The sequence below is a fragment of the Nycticebus coucang genome, chromosome 20 (assembly GCF_027406575.1).
Source record: "Nycticebus coucang isolate mNycCou1 chromosome 20, mNycCou1.pri, whole genome shotgun sequence".
NCBI lineage: Eukaryota > Metazoa > Chordata > Mammalia > Primates > Lorisidae > Nycticebus > Nycticebus coucang.
The window spans coordinates 43827121-43841676 of record NC_069799.1 but is presented as its reverse complement, the minus strand read 5'-3'; the positions used below and the strand labels follow the sequence as shown (position 1 = coordinate 43841676).

Below are 14556 nucleotides of genomic sequence, written 5' to 3'. Positions count from 1 at the left end.
TGAAGATGGTGCCCAGCAGATATGGGCCAGGGTGAGGGAAATAGACACTTTGATATATTTCGGGAGCCAGTGTAAACTGGTGCAGACTTTTCTGAAGAGCAGGTTGACAGCATCAAAAAAGCCTTTATTAGCCCAGCACAGTGGCTCACACCTATAATCCTAGCACTGGGTGAGGCTGAGGCAGGTGGATTGCTTGATCTCAGGAGTTGGAGACTAGCCTGAGCAAGAGGAAGACCCTGTCTCTACTAAAAATAGAAAAAATTACTCCAGCATTGTGGTGGGTGCCTGTCATCCCAGCTCCTCAGGAGGCTGAGGCAGGAGGATAGCTTGAGTCCAGGAGTTGGAGGTTGCTGTGAGGTAGGCTGACACCATGGCACTCTAACCTGGGTGACAGAACAAGACTGTCTCACCAGAAAAACAGACAAAACCTTCACTCCCCTCTATTCCACTCCTCCTGATTTGTCTGAATATTTGGAATATTCGTGGCTTACCCAGTCGTTTCTACTTGAGAAGAAGAAAGAAGGAAGGAAGTTAAAATTCAGAACCTGAGCTGCCCAGTCGGACAAGCCCGAGTTGGTGCTCAAGCTGGTAATGCCATCCGCTATCTGTGTGACCCTCAGGTGAATTAGTGGCTGTCAGCAGCTGTGTGAGGTTGGCAGCTTGGCCATACCTTCCCTTCACCATGCTCCTCACCCGAGAAATGGAGATAATCAAAGCATTTACCTCCCGCGGATATCACGAAAATTACATGAGATAAGAAGTACATGTTCATCTCAGCACTATTAATTTTTTTTTGGGGGGGGTGTTGGTTGGTTTTTTGAGATGGGTCTTGCTAATGTTGTCTAGGCTGGCCTCGAAATCCTAAGCTCAAACAGTCCTCCTGCCTCAGCCTCCTAAGTAGCTGGGACTACAGACGTGAGCCACCACACCCAGCTCAGCATTATTTGCATTGGTAAAAAGTAAAACAGAAATTACGTGAACGTTCAGCCGCCTTTCAAGGTGATGGACTCTCCATCCTAGCACCATGGCTCAATTTGTCCATAGCCTCGCAGAGAAGGCCCTGGCGCTAGTGAACTCTGCTGTGACTTATTCAAAGCCTCCATTGGCCACATTTTGGTACTTTGCCAAGGTTGAGCTGGTTCCTCCAACCCCTGCTGAGCTCCCTAGAGCTTTATAGAGCCTGAAAAAAATAGTGCTCAAAGTGGTAGCTTCAAACAGCTCACAGTTAAGGAATCTGTGCTGAATGGTTTGGTGGCCACTGAGGTGTGTGTGGAGGTGGTTTTTACATCAGCGAGATCATAGGCAAGCGTGGCATCATTGGCTATAATGTTTGAAGACCAAGCTTTAACTTCTGATGACATTTGACATATTATCTGAGTGAACCATGTGTGATCAAACTGTTATCTGAATAAAATAAGATGCATCCAAAGAAACTATGGGCCGGGCGCGGTGGCTCACGCCTGTAATCTCAGCACTTGGGAGGCCAAGGCTCAGGTTAGATTGCCTGAGCTCACAGGTTCGAGACCAGCCTGAGCAAGAGCTACACCTTGGGGTGGCGCCTGTGGCTCAAGGAGTAGGGCGCCGGTCCCATATGCCGGAGGTGGCGGGTTCAAACCCAGCCCTGGCCAAAAAAAAAAAAAGAAGAGCTACACCTTGTCTCTAAAAAATAGCTAGGGGTTGTGGCGGGCACCTGTATTCCCAGCCACTTGGGAGGTTGAGGCAAGAGAATCACTTGAGCCCAAAAGTTTGAGGTTGCTGTCAGCTGTGACACCATGGGACTCTACAGAGGGTGACAAAGTGGGACTCTGTCTCAAAAAAATATATATATGTGATTTAAAATAACTACAGATAAAAAATACTGTACCACTATTAAAAAATCATGTTGCTCCGGGCGTTGTGGCGGGCGCCTGTAGTCCCAGCTGCTCGGGAGGCTGAGGCAAGAGAATCGCGTAAGCCCAAGAGTTAGAGGTTGCTGTGAGCCGTGTGACGCCACGGCACTCTACCGAGGGTGGTACAGTGAGACTCTGTCTCTACAAAAAAAAAAAAAATAAAAAAATAAAAAAAATAAAAAAATAAAAAAAAATCATGTTGCTTAGCCGGGCGTTGTGGCGGGTGCCTGTAGTCCCAGCTACTCGGGAGGCTGAGACAAGAGAATCGCTTAAGCCCAGGAGTTGGAGGTTGCTGTGAGCTGTGTGATGCCACGGCACTCTACCGAGGGCCATAAAGTGAGACTCTGTCTCTACAAAAAAAAAAAAAAAAAAAACATGTTGCTGATGAACTGTTCATAACATGGAAAAATGATCACAGTATATTGCTAGGTGAAAAAAGTTGCTTATAAAAGTATATATAATATAATCCCAGTTTTAGCACAAACATATAGAAAGACTATACTGTGTTTTTTTTCTTTTTTTTTTTTTTTTCCTGTAGAGACAGAGTCTCACTGTACCACCCTCAGGTAGAGTGCCATGGTGTCACACGGCTCACAGCAACCTCTAACTCTTGGGCTTACGCAATTCTCTTGACTCAGCCTCCCGAGCAGCTGGGACTACAGGCGCCCGCCACAACGCCCGGTTATTTTTTTTTTTGTTGCAGTTTGGCCGGGGCTGGGTTTGAACCCGCCACCCTCGGCATATGGAGCCAGTGCCCTACTCACTGAGCCACAGGCGCCACCCTACCGTGGTTTTTTTCACAATGAGCATGCATTATTGATTTAAACAAATTCTATGTATTACCTGTAGCAGGCATACATAGGGTTTCCAATGTCCAGCATCAGCCCACGTCCTTATAGCATCCAGGTTTTCTCTTCTTTTGTTTATTTATTTTTGAGACAGAGTTTTACTCTGTCACCCTGGGAAGAGTGTCGTGGCATCAGCCTACCTCACAACAATTTTAAATTCTTGGACTCAAAGAATCCTCCTGCCCCAGCCTCCCCAGTAGCTGGGACTACAGGTGCCTGCCACAATGCCTTGCTAATTTTTCTATTTTTAGTAGAGATGGGGTCTCACTCTTGCTTAGGCTGGTCTCCAACTCCTGAGCTCAAGTGATCCTCCTGCCTTGGCCTCCCAGAGTGCTGGGATTACAGGTGTGAACCATCTCACCCTGCCAATGTCCTGGTTTTCTTATCAGGAATAATCCTTCCTCTATGAGGAAGGTGATCTTGGGCTCCCATGTCTCACATCCACCTCTCACTATGGAGCCAAAGGGCTCTCATCGCAGAGGCAGTGATGCAAGCATGGTGGGTTTCGTGGAGGAAAGTCCTAGTGTCCTGGCAGCACTGTGGGTGGGGAGGTACTTGGGACTGATCTTCTGACCCTGCTTACAGCTTCCCTGGTCCCTGCCCTTTTTCAGGATTGGTCTTTCTCCTTCAGCTGTGTTCATGAGCCCCTGTTGGCCAGTCCATCAGTCTTTCTCTGCTAAGTTAGCCAGGATCTATTTCTGTTGCTTGCAACTAAAAGCTCCTACTAATAAGTTATTGTTAATAACTGGTAAATGAATAAAGCAAAGCTGCAGTTAAAGTAGCAGCAGCTACAGAGCCATTCTTTGCAGGAGTCTAAGCCCCAGTGAGGCTGAGAGGGTTAGGAGGAATGCTAAATGACCTCTAGTTGTGGCCACCCTATGCAACACATCTGGTTGGAAACTGGGAAAATGCCGGACAGGGTGGCCCACGCTTATAGTCCTAGCCGAGGAAGGATGGCTTGACCTCAGGAATTCAAGGATGGCTAGTCCTAGGAAGCCGAGGAAGAAGGATGGCTTGACCTTAGGAATTCAAGACCAGCCTGAGCATGGTTGGGCAAAGTAGCTCACACCTGTAATCCAAGCACTCTGAGACTCACTCAGGTGAGTCGCCTGAGCTCAGGAGTTGGAGATTAGCCTGAGCAACAGTGAAACCCCATCTCTACTAAAAATAGAAAACTGAGGCAAGAGGATCTCTTGAGCCCAAAAGTTTGAGTTTGCTGTGAGCTATTATGCCAGGACACTCTCCCCAGGGTGACAAAGTGAGACTCTCTGTCTCAAAAGTAATTAATTAATAAAATCTCTTAGCTTGCCTCCTGTATTATTTTACCAATTTTCTCTCACTCTCGTGGAGAAGATATCCTCCGAATGTGAGTCTGCCCCAAGATTTGGACGAGGCCTAGCTCCTTAGAGGACACAGCACATTTAACAGGCAGCAATTATCCAGCTTTCTGGGAAACAATTCCACTAAATATGATTTTCACTTGTTATGCAGCTTCTCACGATTTGCAATCTGCATCGTTAAGGGCAGTAGGAAAGTTAAATGTTACATAATTTTATTTATTTATTTTTATTTATTTATTTATTTTTTTTTTTTTTGCAGTTTTGGCTGGGGTTGGGTTTGAACCCACCACCTCCGGCATATGGGGCTGGCACCTTACTCCTTTGAGCCGCAGGCGCCACCCACGGAATTTTATTTTAAGTCCACACTTCTCACATTTTATGAGCCTGTGAACCACCGAAGGACCTTCATAAAATGCAGATAATGATTCGGTGTCTGCCCTGGGTGTCTGCTGCTGCACCACACACAGTCCCAAACTAGTGCCTTAAACACCCATTCAATGATCATTTTGCTTACAAACCTGCAACTGGGGCAGGACTAGGAGGAGATGGCTTGTCCCCACACGTGGCCAGATGGGAAAGTTTGGTAACCTAGTGACTGGGAATTGAAGGTTTTACTCACCCTCAGCTAGATGGTTGAGGCTGGTTGTTGACTGAGACCCCCAGTGGGACTCTTGACCCCACACCCCACACAAATCCTACGCACAGGGATGCTTGGGTTCCTCACGGCAGGGCAGCTGGATTCCAACTGGTGTCCCAGCAGAGGAAGGTGGTAGTGCTTGGCATTTTTATGACGTGGCTTCAGGAAACCATATAGTGTCATTTCTGCCAAACTCTCTTGGTCAAGGCAGCCGTAAAGGTCTATTTAGCTTTAAGGGGGAGGAGATTGACCCCATCACTTAATGGAAGAAGTGCCAACTTCCTATTGTAAGAAACACGTGGGAAGGAACATATCGTGGAGCCACATTTGGAAAATACCATTTGCCACAGTAGATTTGGAGGGGGCGGGTCTCACTTATGTTGGCCTGGCTGGTTGAAACTCCTGGTCTCAAAGTAATCCTCCTGCCTCAGGCTCCCACTGTGCCCAGGCCTTCCTCTTTTTTTTAAATTACAGCATTCCTTGGGGTGGCACCTGTGGCTCAAGGAGTAGGGCGCCGGTCCTATATGCCGGAGGTGGTGGGTTCAAACCCAGCCCCAGCCAAAAACCACAAAAAATAAATAAATAAATAAATTACGGCATTCCTTCCAGGGGTCCTCAAACTACAGCCCAGAGGCCACATGAGGCAGTGTGATTGTATTTGTTCCCGTTTTGTTTTTTTTTACTTCAAAATGAGATATGTGCAGTGTGCATAGGAATTTATTTGTTAAAATTTTTTTTTTTAAACTATAGTCCGGCCCTCCAACAGTCTGAGGGACAGTGAACTGGCCCCCTGTTTAAAAAGTTTGAGGACCCCTGCTTAGCCCAATCCCATTTACTCTTCTTTCTCCATAATACTATACTTATTTTTTTTTTGAGAAAGAGTCTCTGGCGGTGCCCATAGCTCAGTGGGTAGGGCACTGGCCACACACACCAAGACTGGCGGGTTCTAACCCGGCCTGGGTCAGCTAAACAACAATGACAATTACAACAAAAAAGCTAGCTGGCGAGGGTGACATAGTGAGACTCTCTCTTGAAAAAAAAAAGAGTCTCACTTTGTTGTCCCAGGCTAGAGTGCCACAGAGTCATAGCTCAAAGCTAGCTCAAACTCTTGAGCTCAAAAGATCCTCCTGCCTCAGCCTCCTGAGTAGCTGGGACTACAGGTGCCCACCACCACACTTGGCTAATTTTTCTATTTTTAGTAGAGATGGGTCTTGTTCTTGTTGGGCTGGTCTTGAACTCTTGAGTTCAAGCAATCCACCTGCCTCTGCCTCCCAGAGTGCTGGGATTACAGATGTGAGCCACCATGCCCAGCCTGTAGTACTGTACTCTTAAAGAGAATTGCTTCATAAAGCTTTGGTTTGATAGACCTGTTTCTCACATTTAGACAGATTTCATGAACAGTACACTTGACTTTGTTTTTTTGTTTATTTTATTTTATATTAAATCATAGCTGTGTACATTGATATGATCATGGGGCATCATACACTAGCTTCACAGAGTGTTTGACACACTTTCATCACAAAGTACACTTGACTTTGTAGTACTGTATATTTTATTGAATATTTATTGAGATAAATATTTGTCATTAAAAGTCACAATCTGTTTCTGAAGGGCAAAATTTGTGAATTTTAAAGCAAGTTAGTTTTATGTTAATTTGCCTGTATAATATTGATTTTTATTTTCATTTTTATTTATTTATTTTTTTCGGGGCAGAGTCTTACTCAGACTAGAGTGCAGTGGCATCAGCTTAACTCACAGCAACCTCAAACCAAACTGCTGGGCACAAATGATCCCTGAGTAGCTGGGACTGCAGGTACCTGCCACCATACCCATGTAAGTCTTTCTATTTTTAGCAGAGATGGGGTCTTGCTCTTGCTCAGGCTGGTCTCAAACTCCTGAGCTCAAGTGATTGCTCCCTCCTGGGCCTCCCAGAGTAGTAGGGTTATTCATGTGAACCACCTCACCCAGCCATAACATTAATTTTTTTAAAAGCTGGGAAAATAAATTGTAGCATCAACTTCATGTAGAACCATTAACCATCTACATGAAATGATAGGAAATGGCCTGTGTGCAGTTGGATACATGAGTTAGAAATGGACGAGGTTAGGGTTAGGGGAGCAGATTTTGTATTTATCAGCATATAGAGGAAAATTACATTAAAATTTTAAGTATAAGGCCAGGCAGGGTGGCTCATGCCTGTTATCCTAGCACTTGGGACGCCAAGTTAGGTTAATTGCTTGAGCTCAAGAGTTCAAGAGCGAGACCCCATCTCTAAAAAATAGCCGGGCATTGTGGTAGGTGCCTGTAGTCCCAGCTAATCAGGAGGCCAAGGCAAGAGGATCACTTGAGCCCAAGAGTCTGAGGTTGCTGTGAGCTGTGATGCCACAGCACTCTACACAGCCACCTCGCCTGGCCGTGCTGCTAAGTTTGCAAGGGTGCTATTGTCAGCTATAGAGTGAACTTACCCACATGGAGTGTGTGCAGGGGACAGGGTAGAAAGGGACTTTGAGGGCTACCTTCATGCCCAGGACCTGCACATAACCAAGCATCAGCCATTCAAAGACTGGTCTCCAGGATTCCTCTGCTGTAAGAGTTCCATTTAAAGTTCAGGGGCAGTTTAGTGTCCCAGCCCCATCAGATCTCTGTGGGCTCTGCCCTATAGCAAGTGGTCCAGACCTTAAAATGAACTAGCTACTCTGATAGTGTGGGAAAAAGTCAGTCACCTTTGCAGATAATGGGCTGGAGGAGACCAGAAAGAGATTCTGATTCCTTCCTGTTTCTCTCTTCAGTGGGCCGTGTCAAGACCGGTAAGCAGGACCACTCAGAAAGAACTTGCCAACAGCCAGCCACCTGCGAAGAGGACAGAACTCAGAGATCTCGGGTCTGCTTTAACAAGCCGGCTGCAAAACATTTCCATTTAGTCTCCTGTCTTACAGAAGGAAAGTCCGTTTTTCATTTTCAGTTGCATGTTCTCAGCCTGAAAATGTGGGCCTTTGTTCATTCTAATTCGCCTACATCTGCATAAAACAAAAGTTCATTTTCAGAGCAGTGTGGAGGGGGACTGTGCACAATTCCAGTTATTGTATAGAAAAGCTGTGTGCCTCACTTTTTATTCAGAGAGAAAATGGTATATCCAAGATGGTAATGTGGGTGTTCTTCTGTCCCTCAGACTGGTGATGTCTTGTCTTTCTCTCAAGAAACAATGGGCATTTATTTGGGATTGCTTAGATTTAGTTACGCTACTTTATACTTCATTCCAAATGGCTTTGAACTGGTAAGTGGGTGAAAAAAATGAGTTGATTTCTTGAATATTTGAAATAGATATCATAGATTCTAATTTTACCTACAATGGAAACATGTGAAAGTTTTTAAAGTTAACATTATTCTGGCAAACTAATACACAATGAGGAGCATTAAACAAATATTTCAGTGTATAAAATACTTATAGAAATTAGTCCTGAACTAATTTCTGTGCCCATTTCCTTAAAAAAAAAAAATTGCTTCTCGGCGTGGCGCCTGTGGCTCAAAGGATAGGGCACTGGCCCCATATACCAGAGGTGGCCGGTTCAAACCCAGCCCTGGCCAAAAACTGAAAAAAAAAAAAATTGCTTCTCTTTCAACACTACTGAACTATACACTTAAAAGTAGTCTCAGATGGTAAGTTTCTTCTCTTTCAAATCTTTAAAATTTGGAAGCATTCATTTGACGAAGAGAGTGAAGTTGTCCCTCAGTATCCAAGGGGAATTGGTCCTAAGACCCTCTGCAGACTCAGAACCCATAGCTCAGTGGTTAGGGCACCAGCCACATACACTGGGGCTGGTGTGTTCGAACCTGGCCAGAGCCTGCTAAACAACAATGACAACTTCAACAAAAAAATAGCTGGGTGTTGTGGCCGGGTGCCTGTAGTCCCAGCTACTTGGGAGGCTGAGACAAGAGAATTGCTTAAGCCCAAGAGTTGGAGGTTGCTGTGAGCTGTGACGCCATGGTACTCTACCGAGGGTGACATAAGGAAACTTTATCTCAAAAAACAAAACAAACAAAAAAGACCCTCTGCAGATGCCAAAATCCACAAGTGCTCAACTCCCTGATATAAAATGGTGCTATATTTGTATCAGTCAACTTCCATGTTAATGAGTTGACCCTAGTTTTTCCCAAATAAAAAAAACAACTCCTACCAGGAAAAAAAAAATGGTGCTATATTTGCATACAACCTGCACACTTTAAATCATCTCTACATTGCTTATAATACAAATACAATGTCAATGCTATGTAAATAATTATATTTTATTTTTTCATTGTGTGTGCGTGTGTCTGTGTGTGTGTGTGTTTTGAGACAGTCTCATTTTGTCACCCTCAGTAGAGTGCCATAGCGTCATAGTTCACAGCAACCTCCAACTTTTGGGCTTAGGCGATTCTTTTGCCTCAGCCTCCCAAGTAGCTGGGACTCCAGGCCCCCGCGACAATGCCTGGCTATTTTTTATTGTTGTTGCAGTTATCATTGTTCTTAAAATGTTCAGAAGCATCAACTACTCGATCCGTTGTGTCTTAGAAACATGTCTCTGGTAGCCCCTAACTGGCTACAACCAAAAATAAATAATAGCTGGGCCTTGTGGCAGGTGCCTGTAGTCCCAGCTACTTGGGAGGCTGAGGCAAGAGAATTTCTTAAGCCCAGGGAGGTTGCTGTGAGCTGTGGTTGAGGTTGCTGTGTGTGTAAGTTAAGGTTGCTGTGAGCTGTGACGCCATGGCACTCTACTGAGGGCGACATAGTGAGACACTGTCTCAAAAAAAAAAAAGAATTAAGGCCATTTACTCAGGTAACTGGGTACTAGAGAAAGGGGAATGCCTAACTACAGTATTTTGAGGGTCATTGGATATAAGGTCTGAGTTGACATGGATAGCTCCTGAAGCATCATCACAAGGAGAGCATGTGGGGACAGGGAGTGCTGACTGAGGTGTAAATGTGCAGGTAACATGGAAATGTTCACATTGTAACTGCACAGTCAGCCTGGGCAACATAGCAAGACACCGTCTCTACAAAAAAAAAAATTATTATTATTTTTGAGATAGAGTCTCACTATGTCGCCCTCGGTAGAGTGCTGTGGTGTCACGGCTCATAGCAAGCTCCAACTCTTGGGCTTAAGTGATTCTCTTGCCTCAGCCTCCCAAGTAGCTAGGATTACAGGCGCCCGGCACAACGCCCAGCTATTTTTTGGTTACAGTTGTCATTGTTGTTTGGCAGGCCCGGGCTGGGTTTGAACCCAGCAGCTCTGGTGTATGTGGCTGGGGCCCTAGCCACTGAGCTACAGGCACTGAGCCAAAAACAAATTATTTTTTAATTAGCAGGGCATGGTAGCTAGTGCCTCTAGTTTCAGCTACTGGGGAGGCTGAGGCAGGAGGATTGCTTGAGCCCAGGAATTGGAGGCCACAGTGAACTATAAGCACACCACTGCACTCCAGCCTGAGCAGCAGGGTAAGAGCTTGGGGAAGAAAAGGGGAGACTAAAAAAATCTTGCATGTGCTCTGTGGATCCATCTGGTGGTCATTTTTTTATCTCTGTACTTCTAACTAGAATGGGCTTAGTAATTGGCATGAACCTCTACATTACATCTTTGAGATCTTAGGCTTTGAGATCTTAGGCTATCCCATGCAATAACAAAGGCCAGGCAGAGACCTCTGAAACTGCTGTGCCTGCCCCTCCCAACTCCACCCGCCAAAATAGGAAGTAATTTGCTCTTTTCAGATCATTAGACAAGAAGCAGTTCCCATTCACATGTAGGAGGCGTACACACGTACAGTTTTGCCTCAAGGCTATGCTAACTCTATTTGTGCATTCCTCAGAATGTCACCTTGTTAGTGGGAAGCTCATTGAGCTGGATGAGCCAGAAGGAGCCAACACACTGGAGGCCCTGGTAAGACGTACATGGTTCAGAGTGTAGGGGATAAATCTCATGGAGACTCATGGGTCAGTCACATCAATAAGATTTTTTTTCCTTGAGACAGAGTCTCACTTTGTTGCCCTTGGTTGAGTGGCATGGCATCATAGCAACCTCAAACTCTTGGGCTCAAGCAATCCTCTTGCCTCAGCCTCCCGAGTAGCTGGAACTACATGCACCTGCCACAATGCCTGGCTAGTTTGTTGTTGTTGTTGTTGTTGTTGCTGCAGTTTGGCCAGGGCCAGGTTTGAACCCGCCACTCTCAGTATATGGGTCCAGTACCCTACCCACTGAGCCACAGGCGCCACCCCGATGTCTTTTTTTTTTTTTTTTTTTTGCAGTTTTTGGCCAGGGCTGGGTTTGAACCCGCCACCTCCGGCATATGGGGCTGGTGCCCTAATCCTTTGAGCCACAGGCGCCGCCCCTGTTTGTTTGTTTCTTTTAGAGACTGTCTCCCTCTTGCTCAGGCTGGTCTACTAAAATAGAAAAATTAGCTGGGTGTGATGGCACATGCCTGTAGTTCCACCTACTTGGGAGGCTAAGGCAAGAGGATCACTTGAGCCTAAGGTTGCTGTGAGCTATGACACTAAAGCACTCTAGCCTGGGAAACAGAATGAGACTCCATCTCAAAAAAAAAAAAAAAGCTGGGCACGGTGACTCACACCTACAATCCTAGCACTCTGGAAGGCAGAGGCCAGTGGATTGCTGGGGCTCAGGAGTTTAAGGTTGCAGAGAGCTATGATGCCACAACACTCTATCCAGGGTGACAGACTGAGATTTTGTCTCAAAAAAAAAAAAGCCAATCTTAATACAGAATTGAGATTGGAAGGCAAGCTGCTACCCTCTAAAGTGGAGGCAAGTGAACATAAGGAATCAAAGCTTTATTGGAGCAGAAGCCTGGATGATTTCAAGAGCCCACAGGCCCCCTGGTGGAGCCAGGACTGAGTTCCTTTCACCCAGCTTTCAAAAAGAAAAGAAAAGACTAAGCAATTGAAGAGACAGAGCAGCCATCAGAACAACATTCACACACTTGCAGAGATTTCGGAATCATCACCAGAACAGGCATTGAAAATAACTATGAGTGCTATGCTAAGAGTTCTAATGTGAACAACATTCAAGAATAGACGGGTCATGTAAACAGAGAAATGGAAAATCTGAGAACCAAAAGGAAATGCTAGAAGTCAAAAACACGCATGCTTTGGATGGGCTCACTGATAGACGGAAGGATGAACAAGGCTGAGGAAAAGAATCAGTAAGCTTGAAGATGCGTCCAGAGAAACTTTCGCAACTGAAATACACAGAGAAAGAACAAAAAAGATGGGATAGAATATCCAAGAACTGGAGAAAGGAAGAGAAAAAATATTTGAAGCAGTAACTGAGAATTTCCCCAAATTGACAGACACTTATATACCAAATCATAGATCCAGAAAGCCCAGAAAACAATGAGCAGAATAAATGCAGGGAAAAAAATCTATACCTAGCTAGCATTATTATCATATTCAAACTGCAGAAAATTAGAGAAAATTGCAGAAAAATGTTCCTTTTATGCCTAGTTTGTTGAGGGTTTTTTATCATAGAGGGTTGTTGGATTTAACAAATATTTTTTCTGCATCTATTAAAATGATCAGTTTTTTGTTTTTTTTTTCTTTTTTTTGAGACAGAGTCTCACTATGTCACCCTCAGTAGAGTACCGTGGCGTCACAGCTCACAGCAACCTCTAACTCTTGGGCTTAAGCGATTCTCTTGCCTCAGCCTCCCAAGTAGCTGGCACTACAGACACCTGCCATAATACCTGGCTATATTTTTGTTGTAGTTGTCATTGTTGTTATTAGCAGACCAGGGTTGGGTTCAAACCACCAGCCTCTGTGTATGTGGCTGGTGCCCTAACCACTGAGCTGTGGGTGCCAAGTCATAGTTTTTTTTTTTACATATAAATGTCTTTTTTTTTTTTATTTTGTAGAGATAGAGTTTCACTTTATTACCCTTGGTAGAGTGCCGTGGCGTCATACGGCTCACAGTAACCTCCAACTCCTGGGCTTAGGCGATTCTCCTGCCTCAGCCTCCCGAGTAGCTGGGACTACAGGCGCCCGCCACAACGCCCGGCTATTTTTTTTTTGTTGTTGTTGTTGCAGTTTGGCCGGGGCTGGGTTTGAACCCGCCACCCTCGGCATATGGGGCCGGCGCCCTACTCACTGAGCCACAGGCGCCGCCCATAAATGTCTTTTTTTTTTTTAATATTAAATGTTCTTGTCCTTTAATCAGCAATTCAGTTGTCCAGGGCTAGGTTTGAACCCGCCACCTCCGGCATATGGGACCAGCACCCTACCCCTTTGAGCCACAGGAGCTGCCCCAAGTCATAGTTTTTGTTCTAAATTGTTCATGTGGTGAATCAGATGTGTTTGACTTGTATATGTTGAACCATCCTAACTTTGTGCTCCTGGGATAAAACCCACTTACTCATTGGGTATTATTTATTTATTATTTATTTTTGAGGCAGTCTTACTTTGTTGCCCTCTGTAGAGTGCTGTGACAGTGGTGTCATAGCTCACAGCAATTTCAAAACTCTTGGGCTCAAGAGATCCTCTTGCCTCAGCCTCCTGAGTAGTTGGGACTACAGGCACCTGCCACAATGCCTGGCTATTTTTTAGAGAGGGGGGTCTCACTCTTGCTTAGGCTGGTCTTGAACTCCTGAGCTCAAGCAATCCACCTGCCTTGGCCTCCCAGAGTGCTAGGAGGTGGCATGAGCCACCACAGGCAGTTTGGGTATTATCTTTTCTATGTGCTGTTGGATTCAGTTTGCTAGTATTTTTTTGAGGATTTTTGCATCTATGTTCACCACTAATTGGTCTGTATTTCTTTTTTAGAGACAGCGTCTCACTATGTTGCCAAAGCTGCCCTTAAGCAATCCTCCTGCCTCAGCCTCACAAAGTCCTGGGTTTCTACTGTGAGCCACCACGCCTGGCTGTTAAGTTTTTTGTTGTGTCCTTGGGTGATACTGGCTTTGTAGAATGAGTTAGGGAGAATTCTGTTCTCCATTTCTTTGAACAGTTTCAGTACAACTGGTACCAGCAGGACCACTTTTTTTTTTTGAGTCTTACTATGTCGCCCTTGGTAGAGTGCCTGGCGTCACAGCTCACAGCAACCTCTAACTCTTGGGCTTAAGCAATTCTATTACCTCTGTCTCCCAAGTAGATGGGACTCTAGGCATCCGCCACAATGCTCAGCTATTTTGTTACTGAGGTTGTCGTTGTTTAGCAGGCCCAGGCCAGGTTCAAACCCACCAGTCCCCGTGCACGTGGCCAGAATCCTAACTACTGAGCTATAGGCGCAGAGCCTATTTTTTTTTGAGAGAAAGTCTTACTCTGTTGCACTAGGTCAAGTGCTGTGGTGTCACAGCTCAAAGCAACCTCAAACTCTTGGACTCAATTCATCCTCTTGCCTCAGCTTCTCTAGTAGCTGGGACTACATGCATCCGTCACAAGGCCCAGCTAGTTTTTCTATTTGTAGAGATGGGAGTCTCACTCCTGCTCAGGCTGGCTTAAACTCCTGAGCTCAAGTGATCCACCTGCTTCAGCTTCCCAGAGTGCTAAGCTTACAGGTGTGAACCACTGCACCTGGCCTATTTCTTTGTGTAAACTTCTTACTAGCCAAATGTATTTGAAAATGAAAAATAATTATCTCTTTAACCAAAGTGAAGAAACTGACCCTGGTCTCCACCTGAAAGAGCAATGTAAAACTCTCTTGGCTGTGGTTGCTGAATTCTACAGTTGGACTGAACACGGACTCTGAAGAAATGATTTGGATGTTTCATTACTAATGACCATTGCTTCAAGAGTGGTAGAACCCCTGAGTTCTCTATTGCATAAACACATGATAAGGAGAAATGGTAGTCTCTGGCCATTTCAACTA

At 45.2% G+C, this 14556-nt stretch overlaps 1 protein-coding gene and 1 pseudogene across 1 annotated transcript in view; both read left to right on the top strand.

Annotated features, from left to right (window-relative positions):
* Positions 1-8896, top strand: part of LOC128572620 (WW domain-binding protein 11-like) — a 33346-nt gene extending 24450 nt beyond the window's left edge. Inside the window, exon 3 of the mRNA XM_053572589.1 lies at positions 7504-8896. Coding sequence (XP_053428564.1) covers positions 7504-7739 — 236 coding nt within the window. The 3' untranslated portion in view covers positions 7740-8896. The remainder of the gene's footprint in view (positions 1-7503) is intronic.
* On the top strand, positions 995-1334 carry LOC128572266 (ATP synthase subunit g, mitochondrial-like; annotated as a pseudogene).
* Positions 8897-14556: the final 5660 nt, after the last annotated feature.